The following is a 27,061-nucleotide window of genomic DNA, read 5'->3' as shown; positions in this document are numbered from 1 at the left end:
TTCCCTCTGGACCAACTTCCAGGGGAAGGAAAACAATCTCTGCTGTAGCATCTCCTCCTCTATCCAGGTCTGAGCTCTCCAATGGGCTCTTAGCAGCTCAATTCAATGACCATATGAGAAGATTAAGTAACAAGCTCCTAAAGGGTTTTGAATACTTGGGGAGAAAGAAGCTTTCTGAGGCACATAACTGCCAAGGCAAGAACGTCTCATGGTTAAACATCGGGCATCCAGCAGCTCAAAGACTGCTTCTGAGCTCCCCAAACATCTCAAGCTGCAGGAAACAAAGTAAAGACTTGGATTGTTAATGTAAATCTTAAGAACAAACCTCAGCAACACAGGCTGGTTTTACTACAGTCTTTTTTGAGAATTTTGTTAAAAATGTCAGTCGATATCATATCAATATCATGGAATCTATGAAAAGATGAGCTAACCAGACTGTTGAACACCAAAATAAGACATTAAGGGCGAGAAAATAAATTAAAAAGAAAAAGAGAGAACCAAACATCAGACTGTCATTAATCCCCTCTCCCTCCCCAAGCCAAATCAGTTTATTTTCTGAGAAAAAAATTCACTGATGAAAGTGATTGAATATATACAGAAGAATATGCAGAAGCGACTTCAAATATGTGAGAGTAACTCCCTTAATAAGCTGCTATAAAAATATCTATGCATTTAGTTTCTATAACTGCAGTGTTAAAAGACCAGGGGGTAATTCATTTATTCTGAGATGCAGGAGCTACACCAAGACAAAATACTGAATAGGAGAGCTTCAGCAAAGACTGCATGTTAGACTTTGCCTTTAACGTACCACTCCAAAAAATTTCATTGCCTTCATTCCAGGCTCCAGAAAATAAGTAAGGAATCTTGAACAGCCTTTTCTAGAATAATAGAACACAGTTTAGGAAAACATATGTTTAACAGGAGACAGCATTACAATGGGAAAGGAAAAACAAACAAACCAAAAAACCTCTTGGACTTAAAGTCCAGGGGCCTAAAGGACATTCTGTGCAGCACACGGCAGGCACCCTGTCTGCTGCAGCTGCTCTGGAAATGCTACAGGCAGACACAGAAACGTGCTGCTCTGCACTGAAGGAGATCTGCCTACAGATTTGACAACTGTGAGCACGCACAACCTAAGTGCTCTTCAAGAACATACATGTTCAAACTTTTCTATCAACTTTTCTTTTCAACATGTCCCTAATACTCCAAGATAGGAAGGCTGCCAAATGCTTCAAAACTGTTCATGTCACACCTCAGGTGAATAATGCCATGCCTCTTTCCCGGCCGAGGCTTTAAAAGGCATCCTGTGTCTCAGTGGCATTTAGGATTCCTGTGGTCACAAATTGGTCTTACTAATCTTTGGGAAGGGACAAGACAATTTCCTTGGCCACTCCTAACAGTTTGAAAAGTCAGCTTACTTTACACTTCAAATACCTGGCTGATACTGTTTGCTTCCTTAAACGTATTTTTATACCTGAGATCTCTTTCAAGATCACAAGACAGGCGCTCTTATTGCTGGGCACCCCCACATATGCATGACTGAAATCAATCACTTTTCAGAGAGATGCAGATGACTTTTGTCCTACAAGGTTCTCTCTCCACATTTTTGTAACGCAGCACTAAAACACAACTTTTAGGTCAAGGGTAAATCCCAGGGATATGCTACAAACTAAGCGCAAATCAAATTTTTAAGTGTAATTCTTCTTACAACAGTTTTGTAACGACCAAGTACTACAATTGAGTATCAGAACTGAATTTCTGCTGAGATTTGAAGCCATTTGCAACTGTTACTACTCTTTGGGAATTTCAAGCTACCATAAAGAAACTATGCCTACAAATGCTGTTCGTCCAGAAGCACAGAACAGTAAAGCAGACTTTCCACTATAAAAAAACACCATAATAATCTCAGTGCTATCCATTTGTTTTTCAGTAGGTAGCAGATGTTCCTTACATTCTACCTATTATGGGATTATTTTATGAGATTAAAAAACTTCTGGGATTAATATAAGTAAATTCTGGCTTATCTTTTTCATGTAATTAGGGGGACAGGAACATCAAAATCAGCAAACTTTATCGATAAGCATACAAACAGCAAAGCAGAACAGCTCTGATATACTACCAGGAGTGCAAAAGGCAATTTGCAGTCCACCAAGACTCTTAGAGGGAATTGCTGAGCAGAAGATCCTGTCAATGCTGACAGCTGCTGCTGCTTCTTGGTTGTGTTGTACTAGTGCTTCTCTGGCTCCACAGTAACCCAATTCATTTTATAACCCCAGACCTTTTTTCCCCCCCAATAAATGAGAATTTTTTCTGAACATGCAAATACACGTCTATGGATAAAATAAGAAAACAGCACTGGAGATTGACCTGACAAGTTTGGAAGAAGAGATTCACTGATACAAGCAACTGTCTCTGGGCTAAATGATGGGTCAGTTTCAACCAACTACACTTTAGATTGCTCTTTAGTATTTCTATTTTTATACTTCAATTTCATGAATAGCCTACTGGCAGGAAATCACAGGAAAAAGAAAAACTGAATCAGGATTTACTTACAGTGCTGATCACAGTCTACTCTAGCAAACACCACTTGATTCTTATCTGGATATTCTTCCTTAATTACATTAGAAGCTTCCTCGAAAATAGGATGCAGCATTTGGCTGAAGCGGCACCTGTGGAAAAGAAAAAGATTTCAAAATATTAACTTGAAATATTTTGGTTGGTGACTCACAGAACATTTCAATATTTGAAGGAAAAGGAAAAAGAAAGGAAAGAAAAGCTACTGTGGAACAAACAACACATATACTGGTGATCATGCCAGTAACTGATTGGATAAAAGTAGGTTCAAAAGTAACTTCAATAACTCAGGTGGGGGAAAAAAAAAAAAGCAATTCAAGATGTGTCCCTGATTTATCAGCTTAAGAAACAACATTAGACAATTGTAAGTCTTCAGAAAATACATTCTATTTAGAAAGTTTGTTCTAAAACTTTGTTTTTCTAACTGAATTATCTGTGGGGAAGGAGTTTCAAAAATCTAGTAAAAAGACTTGGGCTGTTGAGATTAAAATATTCACCAACAAACACCTTCAAGAAATATCAGAGAGAACTTTACATGGGTCAACAACAGAAGTGTTGCTTATTATTTTATTGCTTGAATTTGGTGGAAATTATGCCTAGTACTTACACAGACTGTTAATAGATCACTATGAATAAAAAAGTAATAATACATGGGACCCTTCTTCCAGCCATGTCAGCTTTTGAAGCAAATCCTCTTTCTGACCACGAAAAAGGCTGTAGATGTTGGTCGGTGAAAGAGGCCCCAGATGTTTTGGTGGTTTTGGGGAGGTTATGGTAACACTAGTGCACGAGTTCATTATTAATATGTCAATAAAGCAACTTTATAAACTGTTCTGCTAAATACATCGCAGAATTTTAAATTGAAGACACACACACACAACAGCACTGTGGAAGTTGTCAGCATGAGACCTCACACCACAGCATCTTAAAGCAAACCTGCAATAAACCAGCCCACTCTGAAACACTGCCCAGAGCAGGAAACATTCCAAGTGTAGAGGCAGGTTTTGCTCTAGAAATACAAACAGGGCTTAGGCTCATCTTCTAAGGCAAATCTGACTCTGGCCAGCACAACTGTACATTACACATTTATGTAGCATGGATGTGTTGCATACAACTTAACCCCTTGTTGTCCTCCATTCTTACAGCAGAGCATCTACATCAACAAAGCTGATCCATTCTCATTCAATTCATTTATGCCATAGGTTGGCAGTACACAATATTAGGGGGGTTACCCCGAAGGCCTACATACAACGAACATCATTAAGGTTGTAATATTTTAAATTTATAGCCTGTTATCGACTAGTGAATCGACTTGAAAACGAACACACAACTTTAAATTCAAAGCGAACCTGCTATAGAAAGGATCTGACCACAGCAGGGAGTGCAGCAGGGGCTGTGCTAACATGGTCCTAAAATAAGACTTTATTATATTGCTAGATCAAGTCCTAAAATAGTCTCCTGCAATTTGTCTTCTGCAAAATCCAAACATTTTTTTAGTGTATTAGAATTACTCTCATTAGGTTTGCTTTTCAAAAGATTTTATTAAACATAACCAAGAAGTAGTCTATCATCTGTGAGGGATCTGCAGACCACAGTCTGAAAATAACCATACTAAAAGTTTTATTTAAAGGCAGCCTTCAATGTACAATTCTATACAGAACAGGTAAGAGATCAGAGCTAATTACTTACTTATACCTAGTTAGTTGTACCATCATTATAAAGAAAGAAATCTCAAGCAATTTGCTTGGTAAATGAATGCAATCTCTCTACATAAAAATTCTATCGGTTTAAATGTGCCTCATATCAATAGAAATTGCAGTACCAAATGAACAGATGCAAACTAATTGAACATAAAAATAGTCTATAAAATGGCAGAGGCATATACAAAGGTTATTAAACTGATTTAGTTTGGTATAATCTCTATCTTTATGGAAAGTTTAAATGAAGACATTAAAAACTTCTTCACTGAGAACTTCAGTCTATATGAAAAGACCAGGTATTAATTTTTCAAAATCACTTTTAAAAATGAATTTAAATTAACACAAATCGCCTAAATGAATTATCAGTAAAGGCAAACTGGTAATTTTTCTTTTAAAATGGTGTGCTTGCTACTGCTAGGCCATATGGACCTACAGACTTTGACATACAGTGGAATGTCACAGAGGTGAAAGGAATTAGAAGTTTAATCCCCTTCGATGATATTTGATTCTGATGGCCAACATTTTGTGCACACAAAGCAAAACAGCAAGCAGAATATTTAAAATATAATAATACTTTGGTTTATGTATTGGTTTACATTATAAAGCTATTTACTTTAAACAAGGAAGGGAGAAAGTGATTTATTTCTCTGACCTCATTTTCCATATTAATTTGCATGTTAAATTCTATTTCCCCTGAATATTTTTCTGTTTTCCCCCTTGTTAAAGGTTCCTTGAGAAGTATTAATGCTGGAACATAACATTCAAAATTACTTCGAACACAATTAAAAAAAAAAAAATAGGGCATGGGTGCTTAAATTAATTCTAACAACAATTTTACAGGCAAGATTAAAGAAAAATCCAATTACACAGCTCCAGCTAAGTATGTCTTTCATAATGCCTCAGCCCAAACTTTTTCCTTGTCTAGTTGCTCAGATTTCATCCCTCAATTCTCTAGTTCTCACTTGGAAGGCCTTCCATACTAGAGACGAATTTGATTTTTAATGTAATTTCAGGCTTTTTGTTTACTAGTATGTATGAATGGGAGTGACTCTTAAGAAAAATAAAAATTAACATATGCTAGTACCCAAAATATTCAAGAGACAAAAAATTAATGAAACTTCTCTTGCTGTGAGAAGAGAAAAACAAACAAACAAAAAAGCCACCACACAATCACATAATGTGTTATTCCTTACTGCCACGTAACCCTTTTTTCTCTCACGGAGGCCCTGAATGAAACAAAAGGTGGCAGAACAGCAGAAGGGGAAGTAATCAAGACAAAACCAAACAAAAAAAAAAAAGAGAGATCCAGTTTGAAAGTGACAAACCACTGTATCTTTAATTAGGATACCAGCGCCAAACATGACAGTTTTCAACAGGCAAAAGTTTAAACACAGGGGGGAAGAAAAAGAAAATACTTATGCAACTTACCAATCAGCATAAAAATTAACTAAAGCAACATCTGCATTGTCTGGGAAGGGAAGAAGAAAAGAATTCAACGTCACATTGTGAGGCAAACTTCTTAGCACTTCAATCTAAGATCATAACAAATATGCAAACAAACCATAAGAACTAATATTTCTAGATTATTCAGCGCACAATCCACTAGAAAACTGCTAGGATAAATCTTATCTGAAATATAATCTATAGCATGTGGGAAAGTGATGAAAGAGGCCTCCAGTCAAGTATTTTATTGACTTTATTGATATATTAGATATTAAAGACGTCAATTCTTAAGACACAATAGTAAATGACACAGGAGACCAAAAGTAAGTCAATTAACGCACTCAAACCCAGAAGCTGTACTCTAGTAGCTCTCAAGCATTATATGGTGTGTTCTTAAGTGTTAGAAGAAAAAGTTAAAAGCTGAAGCGTTAAGCGTTAGCTCTTCGGGTGAGAAGAATGACAACTTGCAGGCTGCCTGTGCAACTTGCTCTGATCTGTCTAAAGCTGCCTGACTTGCTGAAGAGGTGGATACTATGGCAAAAGGTGACAAAGTTTCAACACCCCAAACCTCCCCAATACTAAGGGAGGCTTGAAAAAAGAAGTAACACTAAAGGTATATATGCTAAGGTAGCAAAATAATGCTCTATACATCATTCTACAATTCAAAAAAAAAGGGAAAATATATCAGAACTAGGACACACACTTTAATACCCTACTCTGTAATAAACCGTGATCTTTACACAATACAATAACCATGCTGTAAACTGATTTTTATTACTAGTAATGGACTAGATATTGAAATAAAATTGAGCGAAGTGCTAGAACTATAGAACATCAGTCACACAACTTCACAAAGCACTCATGTTGCTAGATAAATTCGCACCATTGACAAAGTTACGAAGCAGCTACAAGCAAAGATGAAGATGCTAAGAACAGCCTGTAAAAGACAACATGCTAGAAGAGGGACTTTTTGAGAAGGCTGGGAAAAAACTACAGTTTGTACTAAGGTATGGCTTTAGGATTTTCATAATCAGCAAGGAAAGCAAGTGGTAAACAGGAAATTAATGAAAATTCAGGGCATGGAGAAGTTTAGGGTTATCCATAACCGATGAAATATTTAAAGCAGTAGGTGGGTAGTAGAGAAGGGTTTCTGCTTTTCTTCATTCATATGAAGACAACTAGACAGGCAAATTGTGTGCTTTTCAGGCAAAAAGGTTTCAGACAAGGAATAGACATCGGTTTAAGACAGTAATTGAAATACTAATTTATGTGTCTCCTTCCTGTGAGGCACTAGAAATCAAGACAATGCTTAACCTCAGAAAAAGCACAGCTGAACAAGCAAGGCACTTAAGGGCACTACCAGCAAGGGTTTCACTTGCTGCTGTTTTCTGAGAACTCTTAAAACGTTCTTTTGACAGGTTTTGGTTATGTAATCAAGTGCTCCCATCTGCAAACAAGACACCAGGTATTCTTCTTAGCCTACGTTCTCATTTAGATTACAGTGAAGTAATCTGGTAAGTGATACATTGCTTCAGACAGCTAATTTTGATCACAGGTATTTAGAACTTCTATGCAGACTGCAATCCGTATTTCCAAGGCTAGGGTACGCATGTTATTTATCTAATAACATTGCAAGATTCTCGCAGGTAAGTGACTGTAGACATATTAAAGTAAAAAAAAAAAAATAAAAAAAATTCAAAGTACTCACTTAAAATGTCATCTATATTTCCACTATCTAGACTTGTTATTTCGCTTCTTGTTGGATTAAAAAGCCAAGACACCTAAAAAGAGAAAACAAACCAGTAAGGTATGTAAAGTTTCAACAATAAAGTAGTTATGTACCTAAGGTTTTAAACACCGTGCTTCAAAAGCTGAAGAGGAACAAGCAGTAAGAATAACTGCAAGTCAGACCAAGCATTTCAGATGATAGCACTGCGACAAATAAACTTTATTTACAGATAAAACATTCTTACAAAGTTAAAGCAAAACTGGTACTCTCTTCATATGATTGTCTACTGTGTTGGCAAAAATATTACAGGCAGTTTTTGTACCTTTAAGAAAAATTTTCCCTCATAATTGTGTTCTGAGGAAACGAAACCCACATTTTAGCCACATAACAATCTTGCACAAGTGCGTAGGCCCAGCATGTCACCGGCACAGAGACACCAGTTTTTTTGTTTTATTTATTTATTTATTTTTAAATAAAAACTGAATGATCAGGCTGATGTGAGTTCTCCAATTAGGAAGCAACTCATGGATTGTTCTTAATGCAACTACCCCAGCAACACCCAGCCTTAGGGAAAAGCACGCTCTCATATTCACTGCCATTGGCAGTGCTCTTCCACCTCAAAATGCAGTGGGGGAAGACAGGGGTTGAAGTTGCTGGTCTATCTCAGCAAGTTACACCTCGCTTTCACTTCAGAAGAGTTAGGTGTGGAAGTTTTTGAGCAGGACAGCACAAACTCTTGACTGGGACATGAATGTTTTGTGCTCGAATAACCCCTGGCCAGAAAGTCAGCCCTTCTCCATGCAGGGCCAGGGCCTGGACTGCTCCACTGAGGGGCCTTTCACCCTGCTCTTCAGTAAGCCTACGATCCTTTGGCTGGCAGAGACAATACGAAAGGGAAAGGAAGGTTTTCAGTAGAAAATTGACAGGAAGGCATAGAGGTCAAGGAATCACGTAGAGAGCAGAGCCTTAGGTTTGGTCCCGGCAGCTGCAAAGAAACTCTGCTTAAGCCTAGACAGGCAGACATGGTTGGTTTTACCAAAGACACTGAGGAAAAAAATAGCAGGAAACAAATGACATTCAAATCACACCATGGAGAGAAACTGGAGCATTGTGATACAAGGATCTCTGTGTTTATGGAAGAGCTCAACACCTCTCCTATTCTAAGACCATGCCAGTGGCTGAGCAGCTACGGGTGTGACAGATTTAGGAAACAATTACAAGCAGCAAGCCCCCAGGGCACTCTTTTCTTTGATGCTGTCTACAACTTATCAAAAGACTAACTCCATGTCAAACATCAAGTTTGCTAGCACTTGTTGCCAATGCTTATCAAACATTGACTTCTCAAAAACACCAGACGCGGTGGATGTCTTCTCTCATTACAATCAGCTTAAGAAATTGTGGCAGTCTTTTGCAGAGAGACGTTGTCGATAAGTCAGAAACTATCATTGTACGTGGCACGCAGGTGAGGTTTCCAGCAGTGATTTTCAATTCCTTCGGATCTGTGGATCACTAAATTCTTGCCAGTAAAGACACTGATCCTTTCCTATTTCCTAACTAGAAGCTGCTGGGTTGCAGACAGAGTCCATCTTACACTACAGGCTGACGCCTCACCAGCTTCTGTAGAAGAAAATACTTAGCAAGGGAAAAGCAATGACAACTGGACATTATTAAACACAAGTCTATGACTTCTGGAAGCATTTGCCTCGTTCTGTGGCACCTGAATTCTGCCAGGCACAAATGTCTAAGGGTTGGTTTTACCATGACTGCCTATGAACAGAAGTAGTGGATGAGCTGTAAGGTCCATGTCCAAAACCAACTGCAGAACAACACCATCTGCTCAGAAACATCTCATTAAACAACCTCTGAGCTGCACAAGTCGTGGCAGGTCAGTGCTGGGGAAGTACCTTTGACGATGCTGTGTCGCTGACCAGCAAGAAGAGAGGACAGCTAAGCGGGCGAATGAGCTAGCGGACTTTTTTTTGGTACACTCAAGCTGGAAGTGTTAGGTTAGATATAACACGTGTATAACTGAAGCAGCAGCAATGATTAACAGTACCAGTTAGACTATTATCTTACCTAACAAATAGTATGACCCAATATTCCTTTTGCTGGCTGTCATCTCATCTAACCGCAGGTGACCACAAATTCCTCTGCGGATTGCAGGGTTTCAGCTGCCCTGTGAGGTCTCGAAACCCTCTGGCTGTATGCTTTAAGGTTACAGGGCTGACCTGCCCTGCAGTGCTTGCTTACACAAAAAAATTCACACAAGCCTCTAGACAGAGGGAACTTCAAACGAACGCCTGCAGCAGGTTTTGGAAAAAATATTTCCACAGGAGCCTCAGATTTTATGTTTTCTTAACGTACCAAATGGGTAAGATATCAGTTCCTTAAACAACTTGGCTTTTTCTAATACGATTTTACAGCAGCAACATTAATCTCATCTAATAGGATGAACTAAACATAAATTAAACATTATACTTATCCATGTTATGTTTGCCATCAGGAAACAGGCTGTGTTACTTAGCAGGTAGACAGAATGGGAACTGTAGTTTCATTTGTGGACTGCTACAATACACCTTAACTTTCAGTGCAAATATTTACCTGCACAGTCAAAGTGCAGGGCTTACTAACCAATAAAGTCCTCTGCTGGATCCTGTGCTACGTACAGGAAAAAGCAAATTAACCTAGCACTTCTTTATAGCACAAATAAAAATTTTCACTGCTTTCTTAATTCTTATTTGCAGAAAAATGTGGTGCAAGCTGCGAGTACCGAAACAAAGACTTCAGTCATCTCCATATATTGAAGATGAAAGTGAGATCAAGCTGTAGATCCTATTGCCCCTCCATATGAAAGAGGGGGAGAAAAACACTGAGACTAAGAACTTAATTCCCCCAAAGCTACGCAAATATGAGAGGATTGAAATACTTTTTTCCCCACTAGAAATATGAAAATATCTATTTCGTCAAAATATAAGTATATTCTTCAATGTTTTATACCAACTGAATAACTGTGGGTGCCAAAACCTTCACGGTAAGTACACAGAGTTAAGGAGAAAAAAAACAACTTTCTTTTCAGAAATACCAATTTTACCAAAATTCAGAAATATCAGAAATACCAATGAAGTGAGACAGGAGACTCACTTCAGCTGATGCTTTCATCGAGGTACAATGCCTGTAAGGAACAAAGCACACCCTTTTGACCCAGTAATGTCGCCGTCCCCAGAGATGCGAGATGGTTTGTGATATTACTACATTAATATTTAACACGCAGGGATATAAATTCGTATTTAAATTGTTAAGCAGCTGCACAGCTTTGAGAATATGTTCTACCCTTTGCTGAAGCCTGTGAATGATACACAGGGACAGAAAATACGATATTTTTGAGGAAAATGTTTCTGAACATCAGTTGGACACTTTAAAGCAGGCATTGAACTTAAGTTCTGAAAAACTGTAGCTGAAAAAACAACACAAGTTTTTTTTCCAAACTTTTAAATGCAAATTTAGTATTCCACTGGCCTACACCAGATGCACACAAGTAACTGTTCACATTTGGAACCAGGGAAAGTTTTCCAACCAACTTGCACTGCATGGGAGCTACGAACTGAGTGAAGGAATCTGGCAGAACCAACTCAAAAGGAAATCTGTCAAAAATATAGATTTGTAGGATATTTAAATTCTAAATACTTGAAACTGCAAAAGTTGGATGACTGCGTTTATAAGTTACTCGATCTCTATAGAAAAATGTGAAAAAATGTGGACTAAAAAAGCAAGGGTAGAAACTATGTATACGCTTACAGAATGAATGCACTGCTGAGGAAAAAAAAGTCAGGAACTGAACAATGCATTGGCGAAGATAAAACTTAGTTGATAAGGGCAGAGGGAAAAGGAGATGACACTTGTGTATGTTTATTTGCTCCTTTCGTCCTCAGTAACCCTGCCAAACGTGGCCGGAATGGATCAGCCCTGCTTCCTGGAAGTCTCTGAAGATAACGCTGTGCTTGTTTTCACTGGGAAGTTCGGCTGGTACAGAAACCCTAGCAGGTCTGACCCACTTTCTTCAGTTGTGAGGAAATCTGTTAAGAAATTACGCAGCAATATCACAGGGGTTTCTTTTGAACTTATCCCCCGAACCACACGCTGAATGGTGAAAAGAACCAGCCAGGGCCGCAGGAGGGGACAAACTCGCAGCGAAACAATTCGCTGCAAGTTGGAGCAGCTCCTGGCAGGAGCATTATTTATTTGTTTCTGAGAAGTAACTCCACTTCAGCTGACATTTTGGATTTTTCTAACACCAGACCTCAAAGCACTGCCCAAAAGGCAACATTGTCCTCCGCTGACATTATGGCAAAGCGCTGCACAAGCCGCCTTACGTAAAACAGCAGGCCTGGACCCAACCCATCCCACTCACCCCGCAGCCCCTCAGAGGCAGCCCTCTCCGACTTCAAATGCCACGTTTCAGATCCCTTTTCCAAAAAGGAAATGAAAATGCTCGCCATTTAAATGGCTGTGCTGCCGACAGCGCTGCTGCTCAGTAGCACACACCCAATTAATGAAGCCCGCTGGTCATTCGGGAGGTTTAGGTAAAGCTTTTATCAACATTTTACTCTTCGCAATTAGTGCTTTCAGCTCTAGCCAGACAGGGGAAGCAGGCCTGGAGGTTTAGTGGCATCTCCTTCCCAAATTCATTGCACGTTACCCACCATTTTCTTGCACAAGGGGCAGTTTAACTAACAGGGCACAATCTTAAACCTGCAAGAAAAGGGAAAAACAGTTCTGGTGTATTTCAGCTTTTCGGTTATTTCTGCTGTTAATTCACATAACGAAACGGAGCTCCTCACTTCCAGAGCAAGCCATATGAAAAACACAGAAAACCTACTCTTGGAGCACTATGATTTCTAATTAGCACTACAGCTGCAAGGCAGCCAACAAGACCAGCCTTCATTTTCACTTGCTAAACTTCCCATCTAGCCCTTTCTGCTGGGAAATCCTACAGGCACACGTCGAAACCGCCTCTCTCTCCCCTTCCACAAAATCATTTTATGTTTGGCAACCAGCTCCGTCCTACCTCTAATCCAGCCTGACACGTTGCAGTTACTACCTGAAGCCTCGGCCCCACAGGACTCCGCAGCTGCCTTCCAGTCCCCAAATACGTTTCCTTTATGCACGCTGCTTATCTGCCGCTGCTCCGAGATCTGCATGAAACTCACAGGCGAGGGGAAGCAGATGGGTTTACAGCCTGCTGCAGGATGCTACAAATTGAAAGGAATCCCGGGGGAAAGCGGAGCTGAAGTTGACAGGCATTGTAAGAGCTCCTGAAGTTTGGCTTCGGAGCCATCCATCAGGAACGTCCCACTGGTTGTGTTCCCAGCAGCTCTGCAATGAAGCACAGCGTCCGGAGCAGGGGCAGGCAGCAGTAAACACAGCATGCCGGGGGAAAATCAGGGAAAAGAGACTGTAACTCACCCCCTCAGCAGAGTGCCTTAATTGTCATTGCCGTATTCCAGGGCACACCTGAACATTTTCATAATTCAGACCAACTGAAGGCTGCCACCCCTCCTTCTGCCCATCAAACGGGGTTTTTATAAAGGTATTATCTGTTATTATCAGTGACATAACCACGTTAACTCAAAATACTAAACAATGATCGCCGTGACGTATATCTAAGTTTGCAGAACAATTTTTTACCTGATAAACATCATGCCCTTTACAGCTGGGAAGGATTCACAGCCAAAGAGGTATCTCAGTGGCTTGTTACCATAGCACTGAAGGCCCCCTGTAACACGGGGTAAATTTACCTCCCAACAGCTTGTGCATTCCTATTACAGGACTCAATATGTTCGCTCAAAAAGTCCATTGCAGAGCAGAAAATTAAAAGCTCGCTATCAAAATGTGCAAGTCAACACATTTTTTCCATAAGGCTGTGAACAGCAGCCCCATGCATCTATCTAAGCACAGCTTTAGAGCTCAGGTCTCTGGGCACAACTCTAAGGATCATCGTCTTTTAAAGAAATGCTGGAGTCAGGGCTCAAAACTGACACAAGGCGTGTTTAAAAAAATGTCACAGAGATAAGACCTCGAAGTCATTTTCAGTTCAACTCTTCTCTAACTTTGACTTGCTTCCCTTCTTGACCCAGAGGGAAAAGGGCAAACTCCAGTGAAGGCCATAACATGCTGTTTTCCTTGTGTGAAGTGTCCCATTACAGGCAGCGTCCCATATATCTACCAAAGGTATAAATGGGAGTCTGAACAACTGCACTACTTCACAAAAAACATCTCAAGTAGTTCACATCTGCCGAAATATCAACTTACCCTACAGCGTCTCATAGCTTTAAAGCCATGAATTCAGCACCCCAGGAAACTGCCTGAGAACTCTGAATCTTTAGATATTTTATTTACCACGCTTACTACTAATAAGAGACTCGAATTCCCCTGAAAAATAATATAACTTGTGCAGCTTTATAAGAAAAATTAAAAAAAATAAATCAAGGGGTGGCAAAAGCTCACATTCCATCACTGCTTTCTTTATTTTACGTGGCTACCAACCGCTCTGATTACCTGGCAGCAACGCGTTGATTCACTTTCAAGAAGGAATAAAGTACAAAGAATGAGATACCCAGAAAGATTAGCACAAGTTAAACATCAACAGCTGGTCCTGAAAGTCCATACCCTGAAGTTTCTGAACTTGTCAAAAGGTATGATCCAGCAACATAAAATAAAGGGTAGCTTGGTCTTGCCAAGGAGAGAATTTTGATAGCAGAGCAGAAGTTTGCCAACTCCTTTTCACTATGTCAAGGAGAAAAGCCTGTTCTCCGAGAAGGCAACTGCTACAGCACACAAAAGCCATTACCAAAACTGTTCGTACAGCTTAGACCTTAGATTTTAAATCGACAACTTCATTCTTCTACTACCCTGTTCTTCACTAGGATCATCTACAGTCTTTCTTCTCACCTTTATTGCAGTTGATATGGACAGGGCCAGTGCAGAACATACAACAACTGAGGGTTCCCTCTCTGTTCTGTCCTTTCTTGGACCAGCGATGGAAATGAAACCAAAACTGTTAAGCAGTTCTATGGAAGGAGAGGCGACCCAACTCAGAAACTCTTCTTTCAAGTGTCATCTCAGAGGTGGAAACTGAAAGTAGCTGTAGTGTTTTGGCAGAAACAGCATCTCCGACCTCACACGATTGCTTGCTGTCTTAGAAAATTCATCTACCTGCTCGTACACTCGTTCCTTCAGATTATTCCGCAGCTGCTGCCTACGCACATCCCGCTGCTTTAAAAATAACACACAATTCCTGTTAAGTATTAACTTCAGTAGATTTTAGTACCTATCAGTATCATTGCTCGACAAGACAAAAACCAAGCCTTTTCAACTGAAATACTCAATTTCAACACCTACTCACTCTCAGTTGCTTATCTTTTCATTAACCGTGTATTCAGGAGCGCAAATACAATCTATTTTCAATTCTGCTCCAAAACATCCAGTTATCTATCTCTTTGTGGTGCAAAAAAAGATGGAACTTGAGCAAAGACAAGCCCATTGAGGTTTGCCTTTCAGGCTGGAACTTGTTTTCCAAGTAGGTAGCAATCACTGAAACCAACTGCTCAAGTGCAAATTAAAAGGCTATCATAAACACGCACGAACTAGCTCTCCATGACAGAAATACCTCCGAGGCAATTTAGATAAAATATCAGTCAGGTGGCATACTGAAAGCGCAGCCTTCGAGAAATCTGCACTTTTGCATATCTCTAACATTCTGCACACGATCCTGGGTGGCAACATCTCGGAAACGGGTCCTACTCTGCTTGGTCTGATTTTTGCTCTTGTTGCTGCCTTTTTTTCTTTCCTCCGAGGATGGAAGCATTCAGGAGCTCTACACAGGAGAACCCAGAAGAACAGTAAGCAAGAAACCCGGGCACATTTGCAAGCACAAAGCCAGTTTTAGAGGCAGAGCATTCATATCCACACTTGTATCAGCACTGAAAGATGAAGCATTAAACCCTGTGACTCCAGAGGTGCAGAGTCCGAGCTGCTTTAAAATCTGCAGCTAATGCACTGTGTAAAAAAAAAAAAAAAAAAAAAAAAAAAAAAGTGAAAATGACCATTAGACCAAAACACTTAAGAAGTGAAAAATACAGCTGGGGTCATTCTCCCCCACCCAAAGGGAAGCAAAATGTGGTGCTTGAACTCTAAAGACAATATAAGGGAACGCAAGCAGCCACATCACGTCTGATACCAGCGTTGAAGTTGTGCTGTTCATATTCGTGCTGCCGCCTCGCCGTATTTCCAAATGACAAAATTGGCTGAAGAATGTGGAAGCCCGGCCAACTTGATTTGGCCCATCCTTCTTTCATGCTCAGAGCAACAGCTGTCAAAACTACAGCAGCAACACGCCCGGTGCAGGGAAGCGAGCGTGTGGATGACAACTAAAACGACCTTCTTACCCTCCTGGGGTTTGCAGCCACGCTGCACCCCACAATCTCAGGTGAACGTGCACCCAAGCAGCCCCTTTTACCAACCTCAGGCCGACAACTTCCAGCAGCACGTCCTTCCAGTACCACTGAGACCGTCCTGGTGCTATAGGATTTTTTCTTCCTTCAGCAGGACCGAGGTGCCACCTTCCCTCAGATGAGCTCCGAATGTTTCAGCAGGAGGTTAAGGTTTTGGGCAACTACCAAGGCAAATACAGTGCTCTGCAACATAACCCTGAGAATATGAAACTTGAGCTTCTACATGAAAAACCATCTGAGAGCCAGTCCTGGGCTGCTGCTGCTCCTCCCTCTTCTTCTGGGGAAGCCAAAGAAGGAAGAATACCTCACAACTGCTAAACCACCAACCTTCTAAGATATGAGGTGGGGTTGCTGCTTCAGCTTCCTACTCCCTTAACGTCACAGCTCCCAACTTCTTCTCTTTTAGAAAAGCCTAAATCCGTTTAAAACATCACCTTTGTTTAAGCTACTTGGACTGTTTTCATTTCTTTCCAGGCAGATTTGTGACGCACACTTCACAAGCATCCATTTTTGAGACGTAAACTACAAATCTCAGTGTACTGAAGCTCACTGGCAACCCATTTTCTTGCCTGTAACAGATGCTTTGCCTGGATGTTTCAGGTAGGTATTTATTACTAGCTACCTTCAAGTGGCATACGAGAGGACAAGGATTTTTCCCAAATAAGCAGTAATAGAAATATTTACTCCACAGTTGCATTCTAATTTATATACTGGAAGCTGAAAAACCTCTCAAAAGGAGGAAAAAAGATACATTTCACAACTGATCAATTCGCTATCTTCTACAGAAAATTAATTAAAGCAATGCTGCCTGGACCCAGACAGAAAAATTCACCTTTGGGACCACACCTGCACGTGCAAGTTAGAGCCTGGAGAGTGAGTGGCTAATTTCAGGCTGCACAGGAGCTATTTCGACCCTAACCAGCTGCTAGGGGCTGCACACACGCAGTGAGTTTGTTGTGGATTACTCTGTAAATAATGCAGGGGATGGGACACATGCCACAGATATTCTGGAATGCACAGAAGAACGTGATAGGGATACCCCACCGCTGCTTCACCTCCTCCAAGGAGCACGAACTATGCCAACGGGCTGACAACTCCCATGGAAACTTGCAAGCAAGCATTCCAGAGCAGTCCTAAAAATAACAGCAACACCTTCACGTGGCGCGCGGCGAGAACTGGTAGCAAGCTTATTTTAGAGTAATACTTACTAGCTAGGTGATGCTAATTTTATATATGCATGCCTGTATATACCTTTGTGCCATCTTAGCAAATTCTGCTGGCCTGTGTTGACACTGAAAATAGAAGAAAGACAAAAATAAAGAGCCCTCCCCCCCTGCAATTACATGTTCTTAACCAAAGCAGTCTGAAATGTCAGTCAAAGGTAATTCCTGAGAGGCCCCCACACTGGCTGAGCTCCCTCCACTAATTAACAGATCATTAGGAGGAAAGAACCCCTAACTGCTCACCCTCGCACCACGTACTGTCTTAATTACCTTTGTGAAGCTACCCGTTTGTCTCGCAGTCATTCTCTCCAAAATCCCAAGTGGATCGACTCAAAAGGGAGAAGGGGGAGGAAAAAAAAAAAAAAAAAAAAAAGTATTTTCATACACACATTTATGAAAATCCATAATCTTTGTAACCGGCAAAGAATTGAGGGGCTGAGCACTTCCAGCAAGATTTAGGAAAGGGGATATCAATGGGACTACAGGAACAAAAAGCTCTCGGGATTACAAATGGGGGTACATCACTGAAACACTTTCCCTTGGTGAAGCTTCTGAAAAAGTTAATTTTATCATCACTTGATAGTCAGGACTGCTATGGGAAACAGCAACACACTGCCACAGCTGCTGTTTTCTTTTTCAGGACCACTGGAACAGGCACCTCTGCCTTGCCTTTCGAAGTGCTTCCTTGCAGAGCTCCTAATGAACAAGGTCTCTCCAGGTTTATGCCCCATTGCCAGGTAAATCCACTTGGAGATGAAACATAAGCTTCACTGCCAGTTATCTTACAACAGAGGTCAGATTGCTCTTCTTCCCACTTCTCTTCACAAATGTTAAAACCAAAAAAGACCCCATAGCACAAACTGACATCTTCACAAACCTTTTGTTGGATGCACCTCGATAAAACACATGAAAACCAGGCAAGAATCACTGATGGCAGGCGAGACGAGAGACAAGGATTGCCAAGGAACCAGTGTGTTTACTGTTTTCCATTTCTAGGGCTCCACTTTCCACTTTGGGCTTGTGTTTCATGAACACGTTTTAGGACAGAAAGCTTCAGAGATTAAAAAAATAAATAAAAAAGCAAAAAAAAACAAAGTCTCTCCCCCAGTGCCAGGGAGAGTATCTTCCTTTCCAAAGTGAATGCAGCAAACCATATACTCAAAATCTCCAGGCAGGTTAGCAAATCCTTAATTTTGGTCCCGAAGTGAAGCAAGTAATTGCACAGGACTACCAAAAAATGAAACCGCATGTCTGAGAGCACTGTCCAAACACTTCATAATGGAGTAGCCCACTTTTTCCATGAAATAAGCCTTTGGGAGCTCCAGTGCTTCTTTTCATCACGCTGAGAAAGCTTCCAGCTATACCTCAGTAATGATCAGGGCTTGTGGTAATTCCCATCTGTCATCTGCAGGACACTCAGATCTCACTAACAATTCAGTCCACTCCTGGAACACAGCTCCGAGAGGGAAATGGCCCCATGAGAGCCAGCTGATGCTCAAGGACAACCTCTTCAAAGCACAAAAACAACAACACCTGCAGAAAAAGTCATTAAGGTCTGGCAGAAGGCCTACGTGGGTTAACACGGGACTCGTGGATGAGTTCAGAAATGGAAAAATGAAGTACAGAGAAGGGAGAGGTAGGAGAAGGAGTACTTGGTAGGAGCAGAAAAACACTGCTGGAGCAGGCAGGAGAAATTAGAAAAGCCCAAGCTCAGCTGGGATTGAAACTACAGAGGGATGTTAGTGGTCAACAGCAGGTTTCTACAGCAACAAAAGGAAGACTGAGAAAATTGTAGGTCTGCTGCTCAACAAGCAAGGAACCTAATGGCAAAGGACCCCAAAACAAGACTTAGGTACTCATCACCTTCTTCCCATCATTTTCTTCTGATGATGTCTGAGCCCAGTAGCAGAACACTGTGGAAGGGAAGCACTGCCCAAGGTAAGACTGAGCTAGAAACAAATTAAACAAATTGGACATGCACAGACATACAACAGCAGATACCAGACGTTTTCCTGGGTCCCCAGGACAATTACAGGGGCAAGTTTTCTTCTGGCTGTGTCCATCCAGCAGAGATTCAGAAAGAGCAAATCAATCTGGCCAATTTGATTGTCTTCTGTAATAAGATGACTGACTAAATGAGGAAAGGATACCAGAGATTGTCTGCCTCGACGTTAACAAGCTTCGGCCACAGTCTCTCAAAGCCCAACAGAAACCTCACAGAGTTCAACACGGGCAAAGTCCTGCATCTGGGGTGGAATAACCCCAAACAGGCTGGGAGCCAACTGGGCAGAAAACAGCTCTTCGCTGTCCCCTGGGACAGAGCAGTGCTGGGGGGCAGGCTGAACAACAGTCAGCAGCGTGCAAAGGCAGCCAACTGCACACCTCGTGGGCTGCCTCAGCAAAAGCAGAGCTGGCAGATCAAAGGAAGTGATTCTTCCCTTTTACTGGCCCTTGTGGGACCACATCTGAAGAATTCTGCCCAGTCTGGGGTTTGTCTGTACCACACAGAGGTTAACATACGGAGTGAAGTCCAGCACGAGGCTACCAAGATGAACGGTGACTGGAGAACAGGGTATATGCAAAGAGAGGCTGAGATAATTGTGCTTGTGCAGCCTGAAGAAGGAAAGCTGCAGCTGCTGCTACCTGGTTGCAAGTTGTAGAGAAGGCAGAGACAGACTCAGAGATGCACGGGGACAGGACACAAGCTGACACTCCAAACAGGTTCTTCAGATAAAATTTTCAACAATTTCACGGGTGTTCAGACTGTAGAACCTCCATCCTTGGAGATATTCAGCTCTCAACTGGAAAAGACCCCGAGCAACCTCACCTACGGTAGTCTTGCTTTGAGCAGGGAGTAGGACCAAAAGACCTTTAGAAGCTCCTTCCAAGTGACACGATCAACGAGCTCCCAGAAGAAGCAATCAAAAAAAAAAAAAAAAGTCTACAGCTTGACCCCAGGGGGGTAAACGCAGTGAGACTCACCACTCCTCTTCGGCTTTAGAGAGAAAGCTTTGACAAATTAACGTAGATCAAGAAATAAGGGGAGGGAAGAAACCCCAAACGTTTACCACACTGAAAAACAGATGATCAGATTCACTTTGCTTACCAGAAACCTCACGCTGCGTACATAATGCCTTGCAAGCTCAAGGTACACACAGAGCACGTGCGTGAAGGAGCGCCCAGGTTTGGTTTAACTGTACATGTGAAAAAAATGATGGAACTCTTCTGCCACACATCTCGCCAGTTTTGGTCATCACCAGAGTGTAATTCAGTACGGACAGGGTCCTGCACCTGGCTTGCAGAAACACAGCACCCTGACAGCAGCATCTTCCAATGGAAGTGAAAAAATATGCCCAGTTCCTGGTGAGTACAGCCACCGCTTTACACAACAACCCCTAACAATGTAAAATTAAACACCTGAAAGTCAATAAATTCAAGGCAAAGCTTTAAAAATCTCTTACGAGCTTTTTAAAAGTTGTATTTTCTGAGCAGGTGGAATTGCTATTTTGAAAAAGGAAGTCACATTTCTACCAACTGCTCGCATGTTGCTGATGAATGAAGATGCATCAGAGAGGAAGAAAGCGCAAAGGTAAAACCCACAGCAAGAAATCCCGCTCTCAGCTCCTTTCCTGATCCTATACAATGCACCTGACCTCTTCTGTTTCTCGGGAGCTCTCTCTCCAGTTTAGAGTTTTGAAAGAAAGCATTGCTTAGCCTTTGACACCAACACACTAAATTGCTTCAGCTTAAACTTCCAAACGTTCCTCCTCTACATCACTGAGAGCTCACTCTTAAAAAAATATTTTAAAATATTGCTAATGCATCCAAAACCACTCCATTACTGAAGCATCCATTACCTGAAGATATCTCTAGACCCTCCTGAAGAGCTTGTGAAACAGCCCTGCTGTATGATTATAAGATTCATAGCATATATTTATATTTTCTTCTCATGCGAGACAACTCTCTCCCTTCAAGCAAACTATAGTCAACAGACTCACATAATAAGGTTTGAACAACAACAACAAAAAGCCAAGGAGTCCCACAGAACGCTCGCAAACTCTTCAAGCGAGGTTTACAGAAGAGCCTGCAAGGTAAACAATTGTTCCTCCTGAATAGCAGCACATAATCCTGAGAGACACTGAAAAAGAACCAGGTTTGGCTAAAACAAAGGAGAGGACTGCTGTGCAGCAAGAGGAGTAAGTGGCATACTGTTTTCCCAGGGAAGTGGCACGAGGATCAGTGTCTTGCTGGAGAAAGCTGCCCTGCCAAAAAAAATAGAAAGCAAAGCAGAAAGTAAGGATATCAAAAGGAAACGAAGATAAGGAGCATCACCTGCCAGCAACAGGATCTTTGACGTTATGCTGTCAGGAACTCATCTCTACATTTTCCAACGCTGCCTTGGTGTGCTGTTTGAAGAATCATTTCAGGTTTCAGGAGCAATAAGCTTCCCCTACCTGCCCGCCCCCTCCAAATTCCCAGGGACAGCTCCTCAGTTAACAACTAATTTACTCTTCAGAGGGCATGACAGATGATGGACAACTCAAAACTCCCGTGCTATTCTTGCAGGGAGCCCTTCTCATTATATAAAAGCTCAGTGGCCTAAAATTTGCCTCCAATTATAGCCTTTGACTAATGCTCAAACTCAGAATATTTTGAGCAGGACTCCTATAAATACACAAAGAGAGGCAAGTGCACAGAAATATGCTCTACACACCGCAGAACTGTGCAGAAATCACTTTCTCTTTGATACAGCAAGCAGTGAATTGCCCATTTAACAGTAAGGTAAGACATCAACTTATTTAATTTTCATTTTTGCTATTTGGGTGCTCGATGTCATGCTAACGAGACGCAAAAAGCACCAGCAGTCAATCAAGAAACAAAAATATTACCCCCCAGCATGTTTTATCTTCAATTAAAATTTTAATAGGAGGCTGCAAGGTCATTGCCTTCTTCTAAGTTCTTGCTCCTAGCGGCTGCAACTGCACTGCTGGGTCAGCAGCATTTGGAAAGCTCAACTAAAAATATGGAAATTACAGCCTAAGACCAACTGTAACACCAGGTATTATCTGGCAATGCCAAACCACATCAGCTCACGGGGAGGAACATACAAACGGGCAGCGGTGCTACTCAGAGGATGCTCCAACTTTACACGTCCTCAGAGTATCTGGGGACAGGGACGTCCTTCCAATGGTGTTGCAGAACACACTAAGTAGGTGTTCTGGCTTTGTCTGGGACCCCTTTCTGAGCAAGCCACAAAGAAAGGCGTAGCAGTAGAGGTCTGACACCTGATAAACCTCCACAGACTGAAGGGCAAGAACAGGGAAATCCTTTTACAGTTGCCCGAGGGGAAAAAATAATTAAAAAAAAATATATATGCTAAGAACTTCTCCCTTCCCTTTCCTCGCTATCAGTTGGTGGCTTCCTCTCTTCACATCTCTTCCCCAGGGACACCACCTGCACGAGCCTCCCAGCGGCTTCCTGAGCAAGGTATCTGCTAGGCACGTGGCTCTGCGGCACGTGCCTAGCAGAGTGTCCTGTTCTACAATTTTCATTGTGCACCTGCAGGTGGAGGCAAACACAGAGAGAGCCTGGGCAGAGCAAAGCCAAAGAACCACGCCTTGCCTTCCCGAAAGATGGGGTGAGGCACAGCGTTTATTCTGCTGCCTCGGATTCATCAGACCTGTCCTACCCGGTACCAAGCCGTACACCAACGTGGCAGAGACATCGTTCAGCTCCGAGCAAGAAACTATGTTGCTTATTCCAGTCTTGCCATCAGGTGGACTCCATCCTTTGCAGCCTGTGCTGTGCCCTGCCCGCCCTTCCCCTCAGCTCCAGGGTCTCTCACAGCATTTCAACCCTCCATGTCTTTTATATCGTTTTCTGCACTTCCATTACCAAAAAGTCTTTCCTCCTCCCAGCTTACTCTCCTCCAGCTAACCACAGCCCTTCCTTCCCTCCCCCTCGGGGAAGGCAGCGCCCTCCTCCCACCCCGAGGAACTCCTGTTACACTTTCCCAACACCCGAAAGCAGTAACAATAAACCAGACTCCTTTTCCTGGTCACCAACCGCTGTGCTAATACCCTAATGTTGATTCTTCTCCTTGCCTTTACTTCCCCTCTTCAGAGATCAGATTTCATCACCTTCCAGCGCCTATCTGCTTTGAAGATTCGGAAGCATAAAGCCGAGGCAGGGAGGGTCAGTATGCACCACTGCAAACACTTCTGGCTTGCAGAGCTCTGGAAACAAAGGCAATCCGTACGAAAAATAAAGGAGAACTTCCTTCCCTCAGAGGCAGGCCGTGCAGAAGAAGAAATGTGCTTATCCAGAAGTTTGGAACCTTAATTATTTTTCAACTTCATTGCTAAACAAGCCCAGCTTAGTAAGCTGTTTTCGTGGCTGTATATCATTGCCCTCTGTTCTAGGCACCACTGATGTAACACCAAGAAGCTCGCATCCCCAAAACACACCAACTGCCACGCTCCTGGAGGCTCTGCTAGCCCGCACATCCTTTGGAGGCAGAGCAGGGCTCTCTCAAACCTCACCAGACGAAACCACAGTCATGTTGTGGGTCACAACTATTCACAGCGGTTGGGAAGGCAAAAGAAAAGTTACCAGAAGTTGGAAGTCGATGTAGTACACACCACCAGGTCCCCTAAATGCCACAAGAAAACAAGCACCGCACTCTGCAAACGGGTTTGTCAGCTATCTGAAAGAACAAGGATCCTCTCACGTTCCCAGCCTGCTCGGGACAGCTCTTACCAAACCTCCTGAAAGGAGTGATTCATTGTCTTGATCCAAGGACGTAACCGGGCACCTTACGACACAGGGGCACGGCTGATGCGACGCTGAAGAACTACACAGGTAGCATTGCACACGAATATATTAAAAAAACAACCCTGACCTGTTTTATTTTTCAAGTGTTATGTGTATAGATCTTTCTAATCTCATTAGAAATGGGTTTGAACGATCCATACGCAGAGAAACAGCACCTAAAATATGGGGAAGTTTCAGATCTTCGCCGCGATCCATTTCTTAAGTTGACGTGCCCATAACCTAACTGACGCGTATTAGATTTGCATGGACCCGCTGTACCATGAAGAAAGAAAAACGCTTTCATTAATTCCTGTCCAATTTTTCAAACTTGTGCTTGCCCGCTTAAACGCCAAGTTTAAAAACAAACAGCACGCACTTCTTGCTTCTGCTCGCCGCGCTCGATACAAGGGTTACAATATTGATTTTGGAACAAGAGCAATGTTGCTCACGTGCTAACGCCCAGACCGGACCTGAAAATACGAGGTTCATCACTGTAGTCTCTCGTACAGTGAGCTAACACGCTATAAATAGCCATCTATATATAAACACCTCAAATGTGGTGGTTTTTTTTTCAAGCCATACCAATGAGTATACTTACTCAGCAAGCTCTTCACATTTTAACCAAAGCTTTTGCAGGTAGCAGCGCATGTTTCAAAGGGATAACAAGCCCTGGTCCCTGCTCATTAAGCGCTTGGATTAATGCTTCTGGCCATTCATTCATTAGTGGATATATTGCTGGGTATTTCCCTTTGGATCCCCACAGCTCTATCTTCGCCTCTAATTATTCTCTCTCTTTTTTTTTTTTTTTTTTTTCTGGCTGATTTTACAGCTTTGTTCCAAGCAGATTGATTAAAGCGTGGTGGTGGGTGTCTAAGAGCAAATCCCGCTGGACTCCTTCACCCCTGTGAGCCCCCTGCGGCTGCAGGAGGGGCTGGGGGCGCGGCAGGCGCAGGGTTTGGCCCAGCACAGGGCTGGCAGCGCAGGGCCCTGTGTCAGCGATAAGAAAACCGCCTTATCGCTGCAGAAGGCGTGCATTTAATGACTGCGTGTGTGTAAATCCGGTTGGTTGCGCGCCTAACGCCAAAAAAAAATTAAAATAAAAGGGAAAAAGGAGGCAGAAGCTGACAACGTGAGGCATATTCCCTCAGGAACTTCTCCCAACTCCAGCCCCGAGCCCCTGAGGGAAGGGAAGGGAGGAGGGGGGGTGGGGGGGGGCCCGGCTCCAGCGCCCTCCCCTCGGCCAGGCCGCAGCCCGCGGGGCCTCCACGGGGCCGGGCCGCTCCCCGCTTCCCTCCCGGCTCCCTCCCAGCAGGTGCCGCCCGGGGTGGGTGAAGGGGTGCGAGGGGCAGGAGCCGCGGGCTCACCATGAGGAGGACGAGGCGGCCGGGCTGCGGCGGCGGCGGGAAGATGGCGGCTCTCATGGTCGGTAGACCAGGCGGCCGTGCGGGGCGCGCGGCGGCTCCCAGGCGCTCGGCGGCCGCGGCGGCTCCGCAACTTCCCCCGTCGCCAGGAAACGCCCGCGGCCGGCCCGGGGCCGCCGCCCGCCTGCCCGCCCGCCCCCGCCACTCGCTTCCGGCGCTGCGGCCTCACGGGAAATGTAGTCCCGGAGCCGGGGGCGGGAGGAGGAGGCGCGGAGGTGAGGAGCGGGGCGCCGCCGGCGGAGCGGGGCTCCCTGCGGGGGTGCGGCTACGCTGGTTGCGTAGCGGGAGGGCGCGCGTTGCGGCGGTTGCGCAGCGGGCGGGTGGGTGGGGGGACGGGGAGGGGGGGGTGCGTTTTGCGGCCCTCCTGGGGTGGGATTAGGGATGAGGGATTAGGGGTGGGATGAGGGATTAGGGGTGGGATGAGGGGTTTGGGGTGCCTCGCTGCGTCCCCGCCGAGCTCAAGAAGCCGCTCTGTGGTCCGAGCGGTGCTGGGAAGGGCTTTTTGGGTGCTTGCGGAGCGCCCGCTGCATCACATTGTGGGGGTGGGACCCCCGCACGCCCTGCCAGGCGTGGTGTCACGGGCTGGGTTACACCGAAAGTTCACCCTCTTGCAGTAAAAGTTCAGGTTTTGCATGCAGGGTTTGGTCAAACTGCTGGTGGGAAGCTGCGCCTGGCGTGCCTGGCATCGCCTGCATGTACACAAGGCGACGAGGAAGCGTGAGGAGGGAAACAGCACAGCCATATCGGAGGCAGCCCTCATGTCAGATTACGGCAAGGCAGGCCCCCTTTGGCCACGAGGAAAAGTTGGGCTTGGTCTCTGCATGACCCTACAAAAACCATTTGGCCCCTCGGTTTCACACTATATGTGTGTGTGTGTGTGTATACAACATGTATGCATATATACACACACATATATATCATATATCATATCATCATAGGATGGCCTGGGTTGAAAAGGGTATATAAAGATCATCTAATAAAGATCACCTTATAAAGATCATCTAGTTTTACCCCCCCTGCTCAGGGCAGGGTGGCCAGCCACTAGAGCAGGCTGCCCAGAGCCACATCCAGCCTGGCCTTGAATGCCTCCAGGGATGGGGCATCCACAGCAATTTTAGCAACCCTGCGTTTTGCTGAACAGAACAATGCTGTCATCCCGATTATCTGTGTAACACAACGTGCTATGAGCGTAGTTTGGTGTGAAATTCCATATAACTTCAAGTCCTCTTGCTGTTCCTATGACTGTCCCTGCATTTCTGATGTCCTGATACAGCTAATGCTTCTGTACATGTTAGGTGAAAAAGAGAAAGTGAATGATCTACTTGATTACGCTAATATAGTGTATGTTACAAATAATGCCAATTATATAACTTTTTATAAACATATCATGTAGTTATTTCCTGATTTTTTTTAACTGTTTTTCATCCTGTACAAATACGCACCTCATTTTGTTATTAATGAGGATCTTTATCAAGCCAGATATCTTCATCTGGTAAATTCCATATACCAGTTCATCTGTTTGTCAAATACACCAGAGGAATATCTGAGGAAAGTTATATATGTTCCTTTTATAGTTCCTCTTGATATTTGAGGAAAATGATTGAGGAAAAGTTTCACTTGAAATGTATGAATTGCATGTCCTCAACAG

The 27,061-nt window shown here is 43.2% G+C and overlaps 2 protein-coding genes across 2 annotated transcripts in view; one reads left to right on the top strand and one right to left on the bottom strand.

Moving 5' to 3' along the window:
* ERP44 (endoplasmic reticulum protein 44) overlaps positions 1-25,543 on the bottom strand; it is a 45,187-nt gene extending 19,644 nt beyond the window's left edge. Inside the window, exons 1-4 of the mRNA XM_084307014.1 lie at positions 25,357-25,543; positions 7,426-7,498; positions 5,703-5,742; positions 2,554-2,669 (exon numbers count right to left, since the gene is read on the bottom strand). Of these exons, the coding sequence (XP_084163140.1) occupies positions 2,554-2,669; positions 5,703-5,742; positions 7,426-7,498; positions 25,357-25,413 (286 nt within the window). The 5' untranslated portion in view covers positions 25,414-25,543. The remainder of the gene's footprint in view (positions 1-2,553; positions 2,670-5,702; positions 5,743-7,425; positions 7,499-25,356) is intronic.
* A 67-nt stretch (positions 25,544-25,610) lies between these two features.
* INVS (inversin) overlaps positions 25,611-27,061 on the top strand; it is an 88,306-nt gene continuing 86,855 nt past the window's right edge. Inside the window, exon 1 of the mRNA XM_084282113.1 lies at positions 25,611-25,628. The gene's annotated coding sequence lies outside the window, so the exon portion shown is untranslated. The remainder of the gene's footprint in view (positions 25,629-27,061) is intronic.

The sequence above is a fragment of the Netta rufina genome (genome assembly GCF_964035555.1).
Source record: "Netta rufina genome assembly, chromosome: 2".
Classification (NCBI taxonomy): Eukaryota; Metazoa; Chordata; class Aves; order Anseriformes; family Anatidae; genus Netta; species Netta rufina.
The sequence above is the reverse complement of the archived record's forward strand: the minus strand, read 5'-3'. Positions and strand labels throughout refer to the sequence as shown.